The 16784-nt window shown below is 48.3% G+C and overlaps 1 protein-coding gene across 1 annotated transcript in view; it reads right to left on the minus strand.

Annotated features, from left to right (window-relative positions):
* Positions 1–597: 597 nt before the first annotated feature.
* Positions 598–16784, minus strand: part of MMP24 (matrix metallopeptidase 24) — a 189939-nt gene continuing 173752 nt past the window's right edge. The window contains exons 8-9 of the mRNA XM_065414454.1: positions 3607–3873; positions 598–935 (exon numbers count right to left, since the gene is read on the minus strand). Coding sequence (XP_065270526.1) covers positions 598–935; positions 3607–3873 — 605 coding nt within the window. The remainder of the gene's footprint in view (positions 936–3606; positions 3874–16784) is intronic.

Genomic DNA, 16784 nt, shown 5'->3' on the forward strand with positions numbered 1-16784 from the left:
ACACCGAATTACCTCCTCCTTGTGCACTGTGCTGAGTGACGGCATCAATTATTATGAATGTACAAAACATCTGACCAGCAGGTATTGGAAAATTGCATCCAGGTAATTCCCTGGTTCTTGTAATAAACTAAGAAGATCTTTTGGAATGATTCAGCATCAGCATGTCTTCTCCTTAAGATACTGAATTGCTCCCGTTTCATAGATTTAATTATCTTCATTCATTTATGAGACAACTGTAAAAAACCTAGTCCATTTAGAGGTGGTTAGCTACACTGGAGAATGCTGGGTTTAACAGAGACCACTGGGGCAGGGCACTGAAGAAGGTTTCCCAAGTCAGCTGAAAAACATTTCAAGAAAATTCCTCTTGCAGTCTCTGACACGCACAAGGGGGCCTGTGGAGAATGGCACAGCAAGACAGACACATGACTGAGGCAGTAAGAAGGAAAGAGGCTCCACTCTGCAAGGCCACCTCTGTATTTCCTGCTTCTTTCAGTCCCAGAACTCCCACGATTCATAATAAGTCACTTGAACAGTTTTGTTTGATGGACTTCGGAACTCATTTGTGCAGCTCTGAGCTGAAATGTGCAGGTGAACGTGTCATACCCATTCCTGGACAGGTCGTTTGTAATAGGTAACGTTTTGCTGCACTTCTTTGTTTTTAAACTGGAAGATGGTATATACCAAGACAAGGATACACAGAGATAAGATGCAAGGGATAACTACTGCAATTGCATTTACAGTGCTAGGCACATCATTGATTGTCACCATAATATCCACATCATCGTGGGGGAAACGTCTCTCTTTGCTTTGTTCAACTTCCTTTTGGTTGCAGCCCATCCAGTCTTTGAGGATTGACCTGGGGTAGCCTGGCTCCACACTCAGCCTCTGGTTATCGAACTTCCAGTATTCCTTCCCTTTATAGAAGTAGGTATAAACTAGGGGACAAAAGAGAGATCACTTCATACCATAACATTCAAAGACTTAAAAAGCAACAGAGGGTCCTGTGGCACCTTTAAGACTAACAGAAGTATTGGGAGCATAAGCTTTCGTGGGTAAGAACCTCACTTCTTCAGATGCAAGAAGTGAGGTTCTTACCCACGAAAGCTTATGCTCCCAATACTTCTGTTAGTTTAAAGGTGCCACAGGACCCTCTGTTGCTTTTTACAGATTCAGACTAACACAGCTACCCCTCTGATACTATTCAAAGACTTAAAACCAAATGGGCGCGAAGAGGTACTGAAAGGCGTTTCGCTTACAGTCATTATTTCTCTGCCTAATGGTAGGAGGCTGTGGGGGCAAGAAAAACATACATAAGGAACCTCCCATGGCAAATTTGGAAATCAGAAGGCAATTTCTTGATTTTAGAGGAATGTAGAGCAAATGTTTACGGGAAAAGCCAAGCAGCTGATTTGCTGTTTATTTGGAATTCTAATCTAAGCATTCAGGGGCAAATTATGGTCAACTAAAGCACCAACACGCCTGCCCTGATGCACTCGGGGACTTCCTCTACGTTACAAAAACATTCCAATATTGGCGGGGCCCAGCATCTGCACTGATTTGGATATTGGTTTGTTGATATTTTTAGAATATTTTGTTTCATACATATGGCTCTGAGGGGGCAGTGAGGGAGAAGACCCTGGATAGGAGCAGCTCTTTGGAGCACACCTGTTGGAAGATTTGGCCTTGGTTATTAACCAGGCGGACAGTGGCTTCAAAAGCTTCCCTTCTGTTGCTGAAAGGCTGGTGCCTTCAGCTGCTCCTTGACTGCAGTAGCCTTCACTCTCCAGATGCTTCCCACCCCCCCCGTTTCTTAGTCTTTCTCTCCCCATCCTGTGGGCAAAGGGCAGGGAAGATTCCAGCTCCCCCTCTTCCAGGCTCCTGCCTAGCTGGCTCCTACTCCACTGCTCTGTAGGAGCTCAGGGATCTTTCCTGACATCTCGAGAGAAATCCACTGCAGCAGGGTGCCTGTGTCCTCTGCAGAGGACAGACTCCACTCCAGCCAGCTGCTTCTCTTTCCCAGTTGGCTGGAGAAGAGTTGGAGGATGAAGGAGAAAATCAATGGGGGGAGAGAAACAGTCAGCTCGATGCAGCCAGGGATGGAGAAGTAAATATTGCTCATAGTCCCCAGGCAGGGGCCCATGGGGCTGGGCACTGGGCAAACACGGAGGGAGAGAGAGTCCCTGCTCCAAGGAGCTTGCAATACAATAACGTGACTTAGTCGTGGAAAAGAGGGTGTGTGTTTGTTTGAATGGGGCAGGGAAGTGGGTCACAGGTTACTGGGGCTAGATTCACAAAAGGACCTAGGTGCCTATCTGCCATGTGAGGTGCCTAAATCCCAGAATCAGGCCCCATTCGGATTCACAAAACCCTTGCTCAGCTGTAGCCAAACCTTGTAGGTGCCTAAATTCACTCGGCACCTACATTTTTGCAGTAAAAATTCCTTAGGTGCTTATGTTTCTGCCTCTGAGTCTAAACACTGCAGTCATCAGGTCGCCTACATCCCAGAGCACTCCACCAAGCGGGGGAAGAAAGGAGTTCCTCCGCCTAACTTGTCTGTGGGGCCCAATCTAATACGCAGGCCCAAAGCTCACCTACCAAATTGGGTCCCTCCAGGCAAACTTACACAAGACCCCCATAGGCGAGGGGTCCCTTGTAACTGATCGGGGTGCTCAGCTGGGATGTGAAGATCTCCATTCCACCCTGCAGGGGAGAAGGGATTTGAGCAGAGATCTGCCCCCTTTCAGGCCAGTGGCCTAGCCTGAGGGGGGCACCCTCCGTCTTGCCTGTTGAAGCTGTTCCACTGGGAATACATAATTTAAAAACGTCATTAGAGCAGGGGGCCGGGATCCTGCCTACTCCCCCTCCCCGTGAATGCTCTCCCCACCAGACTACAGTCCTTGTCATGCCTGGGCTCTCTCTCTGGCCCAATCATTCTTTCATTAGTGGAAGAGCTTCAACAAGAGAGACTGAGGGCGTCCCCACGTCGGAATACCCCAGAGCCCAGCCCCCACCTGAGGGATGGCAGATTTCTGTTCCAATCCCCTCTCCCCCTCAGGCAGAGGGGGCACTTGCACCACGGGTCTCCCGCACCCTACATGAGCACCCTAACTTGTGGCGTGCCTCCTCCCTCTGCCCCGCCTGCTAAAACAGCATGGGCACCACACCCCAAAAGAGGGTTTGCAGCTGAGACCCCCGAGCAGAGGGCGGCCCCTCCCTGGAGCCTGGACTTAGACACCGATCTCTGAGGGGGCGGAGCTTAGCACCCACCTGGACTTGGCACCTCCCAGTGGCTAGTTTAGGCGAGTAGCTGCCTCGCAAGCTGGCCGTTATGAATCCCGTTCTGAGGTGCCTGTCTCTCCCCACTCAGGCACCTAACGCAGCCTTGTTGAATCCCAGTGGTTTTCTAGGCACCTAGACGTTAGGTGTGGTGATGCTCAGCATGTGACTCCAGCCCTTAGCGACCTCTGTGGCCACTGATGGCAGAGCAGCACTGTGAGCGCTGGGGCCTGAATTCCAGCTCAGTAAAACCATCTGAAACATCCCAACCCCAAGCTCGGGGACCTGGTATTAGTCTGACAAACACTTGCAATCATGGGTTCTACGTACAGCCTTCTTTGCTGATGAACGCTCCTTGTGGGGCCTGTGGGATTCCCCTCCACACAGTGATGGGCTTTGGGTATCCTGGGTCAGTCGCTCTCTTGTCCTCGTTATAGCGCCAGTACTTGTCGCCTTTGAAGAAATAGGTTTTGCCTACTGGCTCCCATCGCAAAGCTGTGTCGATGCCTTCCCGGGGGAGACAGCTACCCAGCTCCACCAGGCCGTGTGGGTACCCTGGCTCTGCTGTCACTTCCTTGAAAACCCAGTATTTATCGCCTAGGAATGAGGGGAAAAAACAAAGAATAAATGTACTGAGCTCCAGACTACCACTTGGATTTGAAATGTTCTCAGGGCCTGTAAGTGAACGTCAGGTTAGGCACACAACAGGGGAGTGCTTAAGAAAAAGCACTTGCCAGGCTGATTACAGCAGCGTCCCCAAACTGTGGTCTGTGGATCTGTGGTGGCCCAAGAACATTTGTTGGTGGGCTGCAGAGAGCTGGCTGGTCACCTGGTGCTAGCTCTCCCCTTGTTTCCAGCTGAGAGAAACCGAGGGGAGGGGAGAGAGGGCTGGATGAAAAGCAAAAGGAGACAAAGGTTACTCACGCCGAATAAACAACCAGGAGGACGCTGAATGACAGACCTCACTAGAGAGCCTACAGACACAACAGCATATTCCTGAGACGCGTTATGTACCAAGAGTCACCAGCGGGGTGTTGGACGGGTGTGAATGGACGAGAAGTTATCTATGGGCTCACTTCTCCATTAAGATGTGATCCACTATTTGGGATCACAGCATGCAGCATATTCTCATTCTCAGCAGCAGTCAGCAAATATATGCTAAATACAATGCTCAGTACCACCACAAATGATTCATTTCATCGATTACTTTCTGAAAACTGGTAACACTCAACTAAAGGAGCAGGTGCTGAATAGGATTCAACCCTGCCTGCTTCCCGTGAAGGGATTTTGTGTGTTTTGTCTGTCATTACTACATTCACTCCCAGACAGCTATCTGGCCCCTGCTGCGCTCTCTACCGAACCCACCTGGATCCAAGCCAGGGGCTGGAGGAGCTCTGAGCCCCCGCTGTAGCCCTGGGCCAGAGGATCTGTCAGCCCTCGCTGCAGCCACGGGGCTGGAGCAGCTCTGAGCCCCCACCACAGACCCAGGGCTGGAGGATCTGTCAGCCCTCGCTGCAGCCCCACCACAGATCCAGGGCTGGAGGATCTGTCAGCCCTCGCTGCAGCCCCAGGGCTGGAGGTGGGATCCAGGGACCAGGTTCATTATATTCTCGTTATTATGAAGGGCATTATAGCGAGGGTGTCGTGTAGTTTCCAACTCTCCCTACTGGTGGCACATTACTGCACACACCATGGAAGAGAGGTAATCATAGTGCCAGCATAAGGAAGAAGGTGGCTGCATCCTAAAAGACATGTTGGGTCACATGCAGAAGTCAGAGGCCATTCCTAAAGTGAACCCGCAAGACTAGCATCATCCACCTCACAAGCAAGTTCTGTGGCAAGTAGCAAACTGCTGTGGTGAGAAGAAGAAGTGAATTCCATTCCCCCTCCTGCTTTAGCTTTCCTTGCTTTCTAGTCACCTGAGACTCTTCCCCCTTAGATGATTTTGAGAAAAGAGGGCTAAATGAATGATACAGGATAACACAATATGGTCAGACTTCCAGGAGCCACTAGAGGGCTGGGGCTGCATAGCTTTACAGCTCCTTTCCCCACCTAACAGTCACAACCAGCAGCAACTGAATTGCTTTTTTTCCATCTAATTTGTATCAGATATTATTCTACCACTCTTTGCTTCTAATTTAATGCCATTAGGGATGCTGAACCATCTCCAGACTTTCTACACAACCCTAAAAAGCAGAAGCCATTGCACAGCCCTCTTGTAGCCAGGATGGCTGACCAGGGAGATGTGCCCCTCTGAGACTAGATGAATTTATGGACTGGCTAAAACAAGTCTCAAGTGGATAGATTATGTGAAGCTATAATCCGAGATCATAAATCTTACTAGTACACTTCAAGCTAACTTGCAAGACTTGCAGTGAGACTAGAGAAAGCTGAGAACAGACTCTCCTCGGTAGACGACACAGTGAGTACTATGAACATAACTTCACAGCCACAGGAAAGACCTATTAAAGCACTACAGGAGAAGGGTATTGATCGCGAGAGGGAAGCGCCAGGAGAAACAGTCTGAGAATTGTGGGGCTCTCAGAGGGGCTGGAAAAAGGGAGCACAAGACACCACAGCAGATACAGCCGGGTTGCGTTAAAACAACTTTGCCAGCTCAGTCACTGCTCCCAGCTGAGCTCCAAACTGTGCAGGGCAAACGCACCACTTCAGCTTCTCCCTTCCCCTTCCCTCTGCTTGATTTCTTTGACCTCCCGGGGGCCAAGGGTGGGGAGAAGACTCTTGTCTCGGATTGAACTTTGACCCTTCTGCCCTCCCTTCCCCCCAGACTCCAGAGGCAGTTCTGTGCCCAAGCTGCTGCAGGCAGGCGTGTTACAATGCGGATACCCTTGCTTGGTCTGCACCTACCTGCCCCCCATGATTCCAGTGTACTGGGAGCAACATCCCACCCTCCCCCCATGATTCCAGTGCACTGGGAGCAACATCCCCCACCCCGATTCCAGTGCACTGGGAGCAAGATCCCCCCCCATGATTCCAGTGCATCGGGAGCAACAGCCCCTCCCCCAATTCCAGTGCACCAGGAGCAACAGCCCTTCCCCCCCCCGATTCCAGTGCACTGGGAGCAAGATCCCCCCCCATGATTCCAGTGCATCGGGAGCATCTGCCCCTCCCACAATTCCAGTGCACCGGGAGCAACAGCCCTTCCCCCCCCCGATTCCAGTGCACTGGGAGCAACGCTCCCTCCATGATTCCAGTGCATCGGGAGCATCTGCCCCTCCCACAATTCCAGTGCACCGGGAGCACATCCCCCTTCGAGATCCTGACTCAAAGGCCTGGCTTACACTAGGGGGGTGTCGATGTAAGATACGCAACTTCAGCTACGGGAATACCGTAGCTGAAGTTGACATATCTTATTCCGACTTACCTCCCGTCCTCACGGCGCGGGATCGACGGCCGCGGCTCCCCCGTCAACTCCGCTACCGCCGCTCGCTCCGGTGGAGTTCCGGAGTCGACGGGGAGCGCATTCAGGGATCGATATAGCGCGTCTTAACGAGACGCGCTATATCGATCCCCGATAAATCGATCGCTACCCACCAATATGGCGGGTAGTCTGGATGTACCCAAAGCAAAGTGCTGCAGTGGGCCTGGGGATGCCTTACACCTGTGGATCAGCAGCAGGGCTCAACAGAGCAGTGTGAGTTTGTTTTCTGAGGCCTGTTGTTCTGTCTGAGGCCTCTCTCCTGGTACCTTTTCCAACCCCTCCTCTTCCCCCCAGTGATTTTACATTGCTCCATCCCCAGATAATCTCCTAGATTCTGGGTTTATAGTAAATCTGAAACTATTCAACCCATTTGCCTTAAATGTACATGTGTAAGAGGTACCAGAGCTAAGTAACGTAATGAAACTTTTGGTTTCATGACAAATCGTTTCCATTCCCAACTGTAAAGAAATCTGAGCTCCTAAAATCCTACCCAGGAATGATGATTCGGGCTGGTTCTGATTCAGCAGATTGCTGAGACCGTGTTATTGTGAGATTGGCAATAACATTCGTGCAGGGACTTTTCTTTCATTTTTATTTTTGTTAAATGAGTTGTGAGAAATGCTGTGTTGATTTCTGTTGCTGATAGAACGTTTGCGCAATGGCGTTCGCACTATAATCCAGCATGGACAAGGCTCTAGGGGGCAAAGTGTCGGCAGAACAGGTCTGCTAATGAACTCTTATCTGCAAATGAGCCAGTTATGTTAGCATACGGTTATTTAAACAATGTGCATAACTTTCTTAAATATCTACTACAGACTTGTTCCCCCTTCTGTTGTTGTTGTGAACAGAGCAGAAACCATGTCCTCTTTTGATATCAGACTATTTCTTCTTTATAAAGCTAAAGGGAATCCAGTTATACTCCAATTGGGTGTTTTGGGGGTGGTGGTGGGAGTGAGTGATGAGGTCACCCCCTTGTAAATCTCATGGATTTAGGTCCTATTTCGGTTTGGATAAGAATTATGTATTTTTCAAGTGATCTTTGGTCAATTTTGATCACTTCATTTCTTTTTTCTGTTTCTCACTGTAACAGGGTGTAGCAGGGTCCCCTTTGCTCCTGCCTCTGCTGCGTTCACAAACCACTCAGAGCCCCTGGGGTTCAGCAATCACCGGTGCAGTTTATTTACAGCATGCGGACGCGCCCACCACCATATACAGATTGGGGTTCAGCCTTCGGGACGTCTCAGGTTCTGCACCCAGGAGGGAAGAGCTGCCGTTCTCCTTCCACTCTCTGGCTCTCCCCGGCTTCCTTCCTCTAGGCCTGTGTGTAGCGCCCAGCTAATTAGACTGGCAGCTGTTTCCCATTTGCCAATCGGGTGCAGGTTTCTCTAGCCAGCTCCCATTTACCTCCCTTAATTGGAGCTGGCCTGACAGAGGGCTGGCTCAGGAGTTCCTGCCCAGCACCCTGTCACACCCACATGATCTTGTATCTTTCCTGCTCTGCCTAACTCTCTCTGTTTCCCCTCCCCGTTCACGTCTCCGGGGTGGCGAGGGGGAACCCAGACATACCTTTCCTAGATCTGTAACTAACTGTGGCCCAAGCAATGACACTATGCAGGTACCTGATAAAGAAATATTTGACGTAAGCACTCCTGATGCCTAATATTATAAATTGTGTTTCCAGGAACATCAAAGCGATGAATCACCCGATAAAAAGAAAAAGAATAATCACTCATCTAGAAACACTGAAAGCAGATATTATCTTCCTACAGGAAACCCACCTTCATGACTTGGAGGCAGAGAAATTTAGAATGGGCTGGATGGGGGAAGGGTGTTTAGCAACCAAAGTGTAGGAATATTGTTTTGAAAAAGACTGAATTTATAAGTTCTAGATGTAAATAAAGATGAGGAAGGTAGATTTTTGCTGGTGAAACCTAAGATCTCTGACTCTCTATATACCCTAATTTATATATATGGACCTAACAAAGATGAGCCAAGGTTTTTTCCCCCCAAATTAATTATTATCCCACTAGAATCAATCATCACAGTAGGAGATTTTAATGAGGTGTTGGATCCTTTTTTAGACAAGTCAGGCTGGCCCCAGTGTACACAATAACATGCTAGAACCATTAGAAAGACTATATAGAAGAAGACTTGGGGTTAAAAGATGTATGGCGGTTGCAGAGTCCTATAATGAAGGGTTTTACTTTTTTTCCTCCACACTTTCCACATATTCACAAATAGATTTCTTCCTGATTTCTACGGACTCCATACTTAATAACGAAAGCAAATCTATCAGGATCTCTGATCATGCACCAGTGATACTACAATTTTCCCCTCCTGAGACAAACTGGATTTGTAAGAGATGGAGACTGAACTCCTCTCTTTTGAAAGATAATATTTTTCAGACTATATCACAGCAGAAATTTGTTTTTCTTTGCAATGAACGACACACCAGAGATACCCCATTCGACTTTATGGGAGGCACTAACAGCTTTTATTAGGGGCAGGATGATTTTCTACTCAGGAAAGAGGGGTTAGCCACGCTCAGCTCCGGAAATTAACCAAACAATGAATTTAGAATGTGCAAACTACCCCACTCAAGGAAATCTTTAAAAATTAATCAATCTTCGGTATGAAATCAACAGAGTGACTTCAGCACAAGCTGAATTTGCTCTTTTTAGAATCAAACATACTGGGAGTCGGGGGAGAGAGTGGGCAAGAGTCTCACATACAGATTAAAAGTGAGAGGTCAAAGGTCCTGAATGGTATCACACAAGTCAGAACAAGGGTAGGTTATTAGTAAGCAAAAAGAAATCAGTGACAAATTTTTGAAATTCTACAGGCTCTGTACAATAATGATTCACCACCTGACCCAGAAGAACTGAATACTTCTGTTAAACCTCTTAAACTCCCACAAATCTCAGAAGAGCCGCAGGCCAGGCTGGCCTCTCCCTTGTAACGATCAAGGCAATGGAGGACATGAGTCCGGGCAAGACTCCCGGCCCCAGTGGCCTATCAACAGAATTCTAACAAAGTTTCAGAAAATTTCTGGCCCCTACATTTTACACAGATGCCTTAAAAAAAGGTACCTGATCTCCTACTATGAGAGAAGCCCTAGTTACTGTACTACTTAAACTAGGTAAGGATGTGCCAAAGTGTAACAGCCATAGACCCATCTCTTTAAACAATGCTGATATAAACATACTTTCAAAAATATTGGCGAAGTGGCTTGAAAAAGTAGAGTGGGATGGTTCACCCCAAGCAGGTGGGATTTATTAAAAAAAGGCATAGTTCAGATGACACATGTCAATTGATTAATGTTGTGGCATTCCATCAACCTTCTAGACATTCCCATAAAATCATTTCACACCATTAGAGAAAGCCTTTGACAGAGTGAACTGGTGATATTTGGTTTGTATCCTGGATAAATTTGGGTTGGGGAAATCCTTTATTTCATGGATGAAGCCGCTATATTCCAATCCCAACTCACATATCCTTACAAATAGCACAATGTCCCCACACTTTGATCTGCTTCAGGGAACTAGACAGGCATGCTCCCTCTCCTCATCCTGTTCAATCTAACATTAGAACTGCTTGCCATACTAATTAGGGAACACCATTCAAGGGATCAAATCAGGCACTCAGGAGACAAAAATCCTTCTATATGCAGACCACATCCTCCTATTTATTAAAAATCCTGATCAATCAACTCCAAATATCCTAAAAGCAATAGATAATTTGGGTAAATTCTCTGGCAATAAGATAAATTGGGATAAGTCGGAAGCAATGAAGATCTCATTGGATCCAGCTGGAACCGACTCTCCTATAGGGACATTTCGATGGCAACAGACAAACCTCCGATATCTTGGCATCCTGTTCCCTAAGGAAATAAAAACTTAGTCAAGGGTAACCTGCCCCATTACTCATGCAGTTAGCAGCAATTTCAATAGATGGCAGACACTGCCTCTCAGCCTTTGGGGAAAAACAGACAATTACAATGAATGCCCTTCCCAGGATCCTTTTCATCCTGAATTCCAGGGCTGGCCTTAGGCACGGGCAAATGGGGCGAAAGCCTGGGGCGCCGTTATAAATGGGGCGCCCCCGGAGCAGGCGTGCCCCTCCCCCGCTGCTTTGCTGCCATCTGCAGCTGCGTTGCACCTGCCTTGGAGCCGCACCTGGCTAGCTGCTCCCAGGAGCCTCCTGTTTGCTGTGCAGACCCGGGGGAGGGGAGGAAGGGGGCGCTGATGTCAGGGTGTCCCCCTCCCCCTGCCTCCCCGCCCATGTACCCTATCTCTGCTGGGCTGGGGTGGGGGCCAGGGGTCAGTAGGGAGACGGAGGAGCTGCTGGCGGCTGCTGTTGTCTGAACGAACCTTCAGACTGCTGAGTGCCGCACCTCCAACACACACACTCTCTCTCACGCACACCCACTGTCTCTGTCTCTCTCTGTCTCACACACATGATGTGTGTCTCTCTCTCTCTCTCTCTCACACACACACACACACTCTCTCTCTCTCACACACACACACACACCCCTGTCTCTTTCACACTCACCTCCCAACTAATAGTCACTAGGTTTAAAATTGCATGGTTAGCTTGTAAAAATTGTATTTGATAGGAAAAATTAACACTGCAATTCAGTTCTGTCCAAATCCTACAGGCAGAGGAGCATTCCCAGAGCATATGGGTTACGTCAGCACCTGCTGAATCACAGTGCCAACATTAGTCTAACTCAGCAGCAGCTGTTTGAAGAGTCAGATCGGGGTCTAATACATCCTCCATGTCATTTTCTGCTGGTGTGATCTTAAATGGAAGTGTAAGGAACAAACCTGTCTAAAATTTGTTTCCATTAGTTAGCAAAGAATAACTGGCCTAGTTCCTCCTCCCATTAGATTTTTAGGGGGATCTGTGTTTAGTTCAGATTCGCTGGCCAGGTGTGCACATAGTGTTGCCATCCGTCTTGGCAATCAGGGTCATATTTGGAGAGATGGAAACAGTGCAGATGGGCTGGGGTAGCGCGGGCATCGGGGCCAAGCAGACAGGAGAGGGCATGTTTAAATTGGATGTATTGCCACTCCTCCTGAGTCTCCACCTTGAACCTTCCATTTAGTGTTGTAAAAGGGGGAAGTCAATAAACTGGCTGATGGTCAGAATCCCTTTCCTAAGCCAATCCGGCCAGCTGACGAGGTTGCCTGCCATTCAGAGTTTCAAGTTACCCCAGCTAGAGACCTGGGTACATAGAAGGCGGCGATTTTTAAATTTAATAGACATCATACGCCAAGTATTCCTGGCTGCCCCAGCAGTTGGTGATAGTTCTGTAGGGAATCGGAAGTTATCCGAGTGCCTTCAAAAGGAGCAAAGGAGCAACCGATTCTGCTTCCGGCTGGAGCCAATCCGGGGCTGTACGGCACGAGGGAGGCGCCACTGTGCTGCTTGGCTAAGAATTGTAAAGTTATAATAAATAATATATGGAGATATCCTATCTCCTAGAACTGGAAGGGACCTTGAAAGGTCATCGAGTCCAGCCCCCTGCCTTCACTAGCAGGACCAAGTACTGATTTTGCCCCAGATCCCTAAGTGGCCCCCTCAAGGGTTGAACTCACAACCCTGGGTTTAGCAGGCCAATGCTCAAACCACTGAGCTATCCCTCCCCCCAAGTTGGGAAATCGACCCCCCTGTTTTGACGGGGACCTGTAAGCTGCGTCAGGAGATTCTGGGCTCGGTACCGGGACCCCACAAGAAGGACTTGAACATGTTGTTGAAGTGCTGAGCGCTCACAGCAGCCGCAGTTAATGGGAGCTGTGAAGGCTCAGCCCAATTGGCAGGAAGGGATGACCTCAGGGCTGGAAGGCTGCAGGCCCTGAATTTGAACTGTAGCTTTGCCAGATTCCATGGCCTTGGGAATGTCACTTTGTTTCTGTGTTAGTCCTAACAAACATGAATGAATTTATATTCAAAACACCCCTGTGAGGTAGGGTGGGAAAATGGCATAAAAAAGTCCTGCCCTACCTCCCCACATGTGCGGTGGGGTCAGTTAGCTAGGGCTAGGGCTAGATTCACAAAGGGAGTTTGGCACCTAACTGCCACGTTAGACCTCTACAATCCCAAATTTAGGCTCCAGTGGTATTCACAAAATCCCCATTCAGCTGCCGCTGCCGAAGTCAGCAGGCACCTAAAATCACTCAGCACCTACATTTCTATTGTAAAGGTCGCCTAGGCGACTATGTTCCTGGCTCTGGATATGCACACTGCTGGCTCCCTCTAGGCACCCGGATGCCTAAGCTCCAGTGTGATGCACAGAGTGGGGGAAGCTAGATGTTCCTCCACCTAACTCACCTGTGGGGCCAGCCTCAGAGCAGAGGGTGGGAAAGCTCCCTGGTAACTTTTAGCCAGTGGGTAGGGAACTCCCCCAGGAGGTGGGAGACCCTCAGTTCAAGTTTCCCCTCTATCTGAGGGAGAGAAGGGATTTGAACAGGGAGCTGTTACCTCTGAGATGCAGGCCCTAACCACTGGGCTGTGAGATATTCTGATGTGCAGTATCCTCAGTCTCTCTTCTTGAAGCTGTTCCACTTTGGGTTAAATAAAGATACCTTAGAGCAGGGGGGCTGGAGCGTGAGTCTCCCACTTCTTGGGGAGTGCTCTAACCATCAGGCTGTAGAATCATTCTCTTGCTTGCTCACTCATTATATAACTGGAGCATCTAAAATTACTGGAGACTCTTGAAAATTTTGGCCATAATCTCCCAGTGCCTCAGTTCCCGGTCTGTGAAGCCCTCCCTATATAATAGGGTTGCTGCAAAGATAACGCATTAATATTTGTCAGGCTCAGATACGACAGCAATGAGTGCTATAGAAAAGGCCGCAAGATTTCTTTCTTGTTCCCCCGGTTAGGAAGGAAGCCAATTATTTTTACATCTGGGGTTCACATAAGGAGCCAAATATAATACTCTTGGTTGTGCAGAATGGGACAGGAAAAAATTAAATGTCCTAGAATTCCTTAGGTCTATTCATCTCCTGCTCCCTCCCCTTCCTTTCCTGTTGAGAACCAAAGATTCCTTTATAAACTCTCCTTTATAAAGCCTCAGTCATCCAGTTAGGAAACAGAAACAATACCATGTGACTTGGGTGACCAATCATATGTAATTTATAGGGATAACAAATAAGTGTAGTGGCTCAATTAATGGACAGTCCATAAACTGTGATTAATACACACACATGATTTGACAAACATTTACAAATAGAGAGTCCTAAAAATTCTGTTTGTTCACAGAACATTTGTGGGAATAAATGGGTTGGATAAATGATTCACTATAAACAGTTTGACCGACTGTACTGACAAACAATCCTAGTCATTGGTTTACATTGTGGAGAATCTTCATGAGAAAAATTGCTGGTGATTTTTTTTTTTAAGTGAAGACTTAGATTAGGTAGAATTTAAAGTAGATTTAAGGTTTCTTAGAGTCACTGTAATCTCTGCAGGGTACCTGCTGGCACTCAAAACAGTAAGGAATATGACTCTGAGTAACTTTAAGCTTTAAGCCATTATTCACAAGAGGGGTCCATATGTTAAAATTCTCACTAAGGCCCAGTTGGTAAAACTTGAGTTTTATAGAAAAAAATCTGTTTTTGACTTTTGAATGAAAAAGGGATTGTGGGAACAATTTTTGACAAGTGAGAAACACGAGTCTTTTTCGAAGTCCAATAATTTATAAGTGGATCGTCAGGTTTGCCTCAAGAATTCAAAGACATTCTCCTCTATCTTCAGGCTAAAAAGAGCTTGTAAGGATGTGTCAAAATTACATTTATAATGGAATATTGCAGTGAGCAAGATGTGATTGAATGGACTTGCCAATCTCATGTTCCTCGGACTCTGTACAATCATCAATTATGTGGCTCCCACCTGTCCCTGCTGCATGCCGTCCAGAATCACTTTATTTGCCATTTATGACAAGATCCACGCCAGACTACACAGGCATAAAACATGGTGAAGCCTGTCTACTGTACTGGTAGCACTGCTGTATGTTTGGTTTTACAATGAATTCTATTCAGCAATCACTTTCCATCTAGAGATGGTCACCTCTGAGCCAAATCCTCCCCTCATTTCCCTGAGATCAGGAGTGAAGGGGGTAAGGCCAGATTTTTAAAGGGAGGTAGTTGCCTAAAGATACAGATAGGTGCCTCCTTGGATTTTAAAAAGTGCTTAATTGCCCAATTCCATTGATTTTATGACTTCAGTGGGAGTTAGCGCCATGGGGTTAGATCCACAAAGAGGACTAAGTCCTAGGCACCCCGGACCGCAGGCATTGTATGGGGAAGTTAGGGGCCTAAGAAAGAGATTCGCAGAAGCCAGCATGCTGAGCGGTGGGACATGCTGTGGAGAGGGGCGAGGCCTAAGCCCTGCCCATCTGTGACCAATGTGGGAATTTTGATGGTATTTTTATGATTCCTGCGTGTACCTCGGTTTTCCTCTAGGCTTTGCACTTCAGTGTACTGACCATAAAGGGAAGGGACCGAATGTTTGACTCCTAACCGCCTGAGTCATTAACAAACTGAACAGACTCTATGCATGTGAATGGAGGATCCCGCCAAGACAATGGAGACCTAATGGCCAGGGCATTCACACCTAGTGACCAACAGCCAAGAGGAGGAGATTTCCCCCCACCTCTCTGCCAGGAAGCAGAGCAAAGGCCCCCTAGCTGAAGAACAAAGGGGAAAGGTGTCAGGCTCTGTGAGCTCACACAGACACAGACACAGGGGCTTGCTCCTGGGACTGACAGACAAAGGGAGGGACAGAGTCAGACCTTTGGTCTACACTGGAACATGTCGGTCAGGGGTGTGAAAAATCCACACCTCTGAGCAGCAGAGTTAAGCCAGCCTAAGTCCCTGTGTGGCCAGTGCTAAGGTCGACGGAAGAATTCCTAACTATTGGCTCTTGGGGAGGTGGATTGTCTACGCTGACAGGAGACCCCCTCCCTTCGGTGTAAGTAGTGCCAGCAGTGAAGTGCTGCAGCGGTGCAGCTATGCTGCTGTGGTGTTTGAAGTATAGAAAAGCCCAGAGAGAGGAAGGAAAATTGGTGCCTATGGTAGCAGGGCCCAAGGGCCCTGGTGTTGGCCAGTCTGATCTCTGTCTTAACCTTTGCTTCTCTGTGGTAACCTAATGACTTTCAGATTCTGTAGGCCAGGACACTAACAATTGTTATCTTGTTTGACAAGGCTGCCTGGCGTTGCAAAGGGTAAGAACAAGCCTCCCACAGTGTCTGGCTTGGCTGGACTCACTGCAGGAGGCCACAGAGATTTCTGGCACCTGAAGGCCCAATTTTGGAGGCCACGGGCCTGGCCTGTGGAACTGTGTGGACCAGCACACCAAAGGGGTCACTCCCAAGGGACTGGCTACAGGCTGGGGCATAGACCAGACCCTGTGAAGCCATGATACCCTCAAAGGTAGTTAGGCACCTCTCTCTGGTCAGGATTCTCAGCCATCAGGCACTTAAGCCAGGTCAGCCATTTAGGTAGCCTGTGTCCTAGCAGCTGTGAGAGACAGACAACCCCACGCCCTTATAGCCAATAACTAGAGCACACTCCCAGAATGTGGGAGTCCCAGGTCCAAACTGCTGCTCTGCCTGATTTGAACCTTGGGCTCCCACATTTAAGGCCAGGTGCTCTAACCCTCAGGGTAGAGTGTCTTGCGGGGGTCTCTCTCAAGCAGTCCTGTTGAAGCTGTTCCACTTTGTATAACTAATGAAATATTCACTGGGCAAGTGAGAGACTGACTCCATAGCCTCGCGCTCAGAGCACTCACCTACCTGCGGGAGGGTCACGTGACAGTGGGTTCAAGTCCCCATGTCAATAAATCTTCATACAAAGTGCGACGGCTTCAACAAGAGATTGAGAGAAGCCCCCCAATGGACCCACTAGCCTTTCATGTAAGAGCTGTGGGTTCAAATCCCTGTTCCAACTCAGGTAGAGTGGGGATACAAACCCGGGTCTCCCACCTCCCATGGGAATGCTGTAGCCACTGGGGTTTGGGGGATACTGAACACACCCACCTCTCCACTAGCCCCCTAGGACTT

Source organism: Emys orbicularis, chromosome 12 (genome assembly GCF_028017835.1).
Source record: "Emys orbicularis isolate rEmyOrb1 chromosome 12, rEmyOrb1.hap1, whole genome shotgun sequence".
Classification (NCBI taxonomy): Eukaryota; Metazoa; Chordata; order Testudines; family Emydidae; genus Emys; species Emys orbicularis.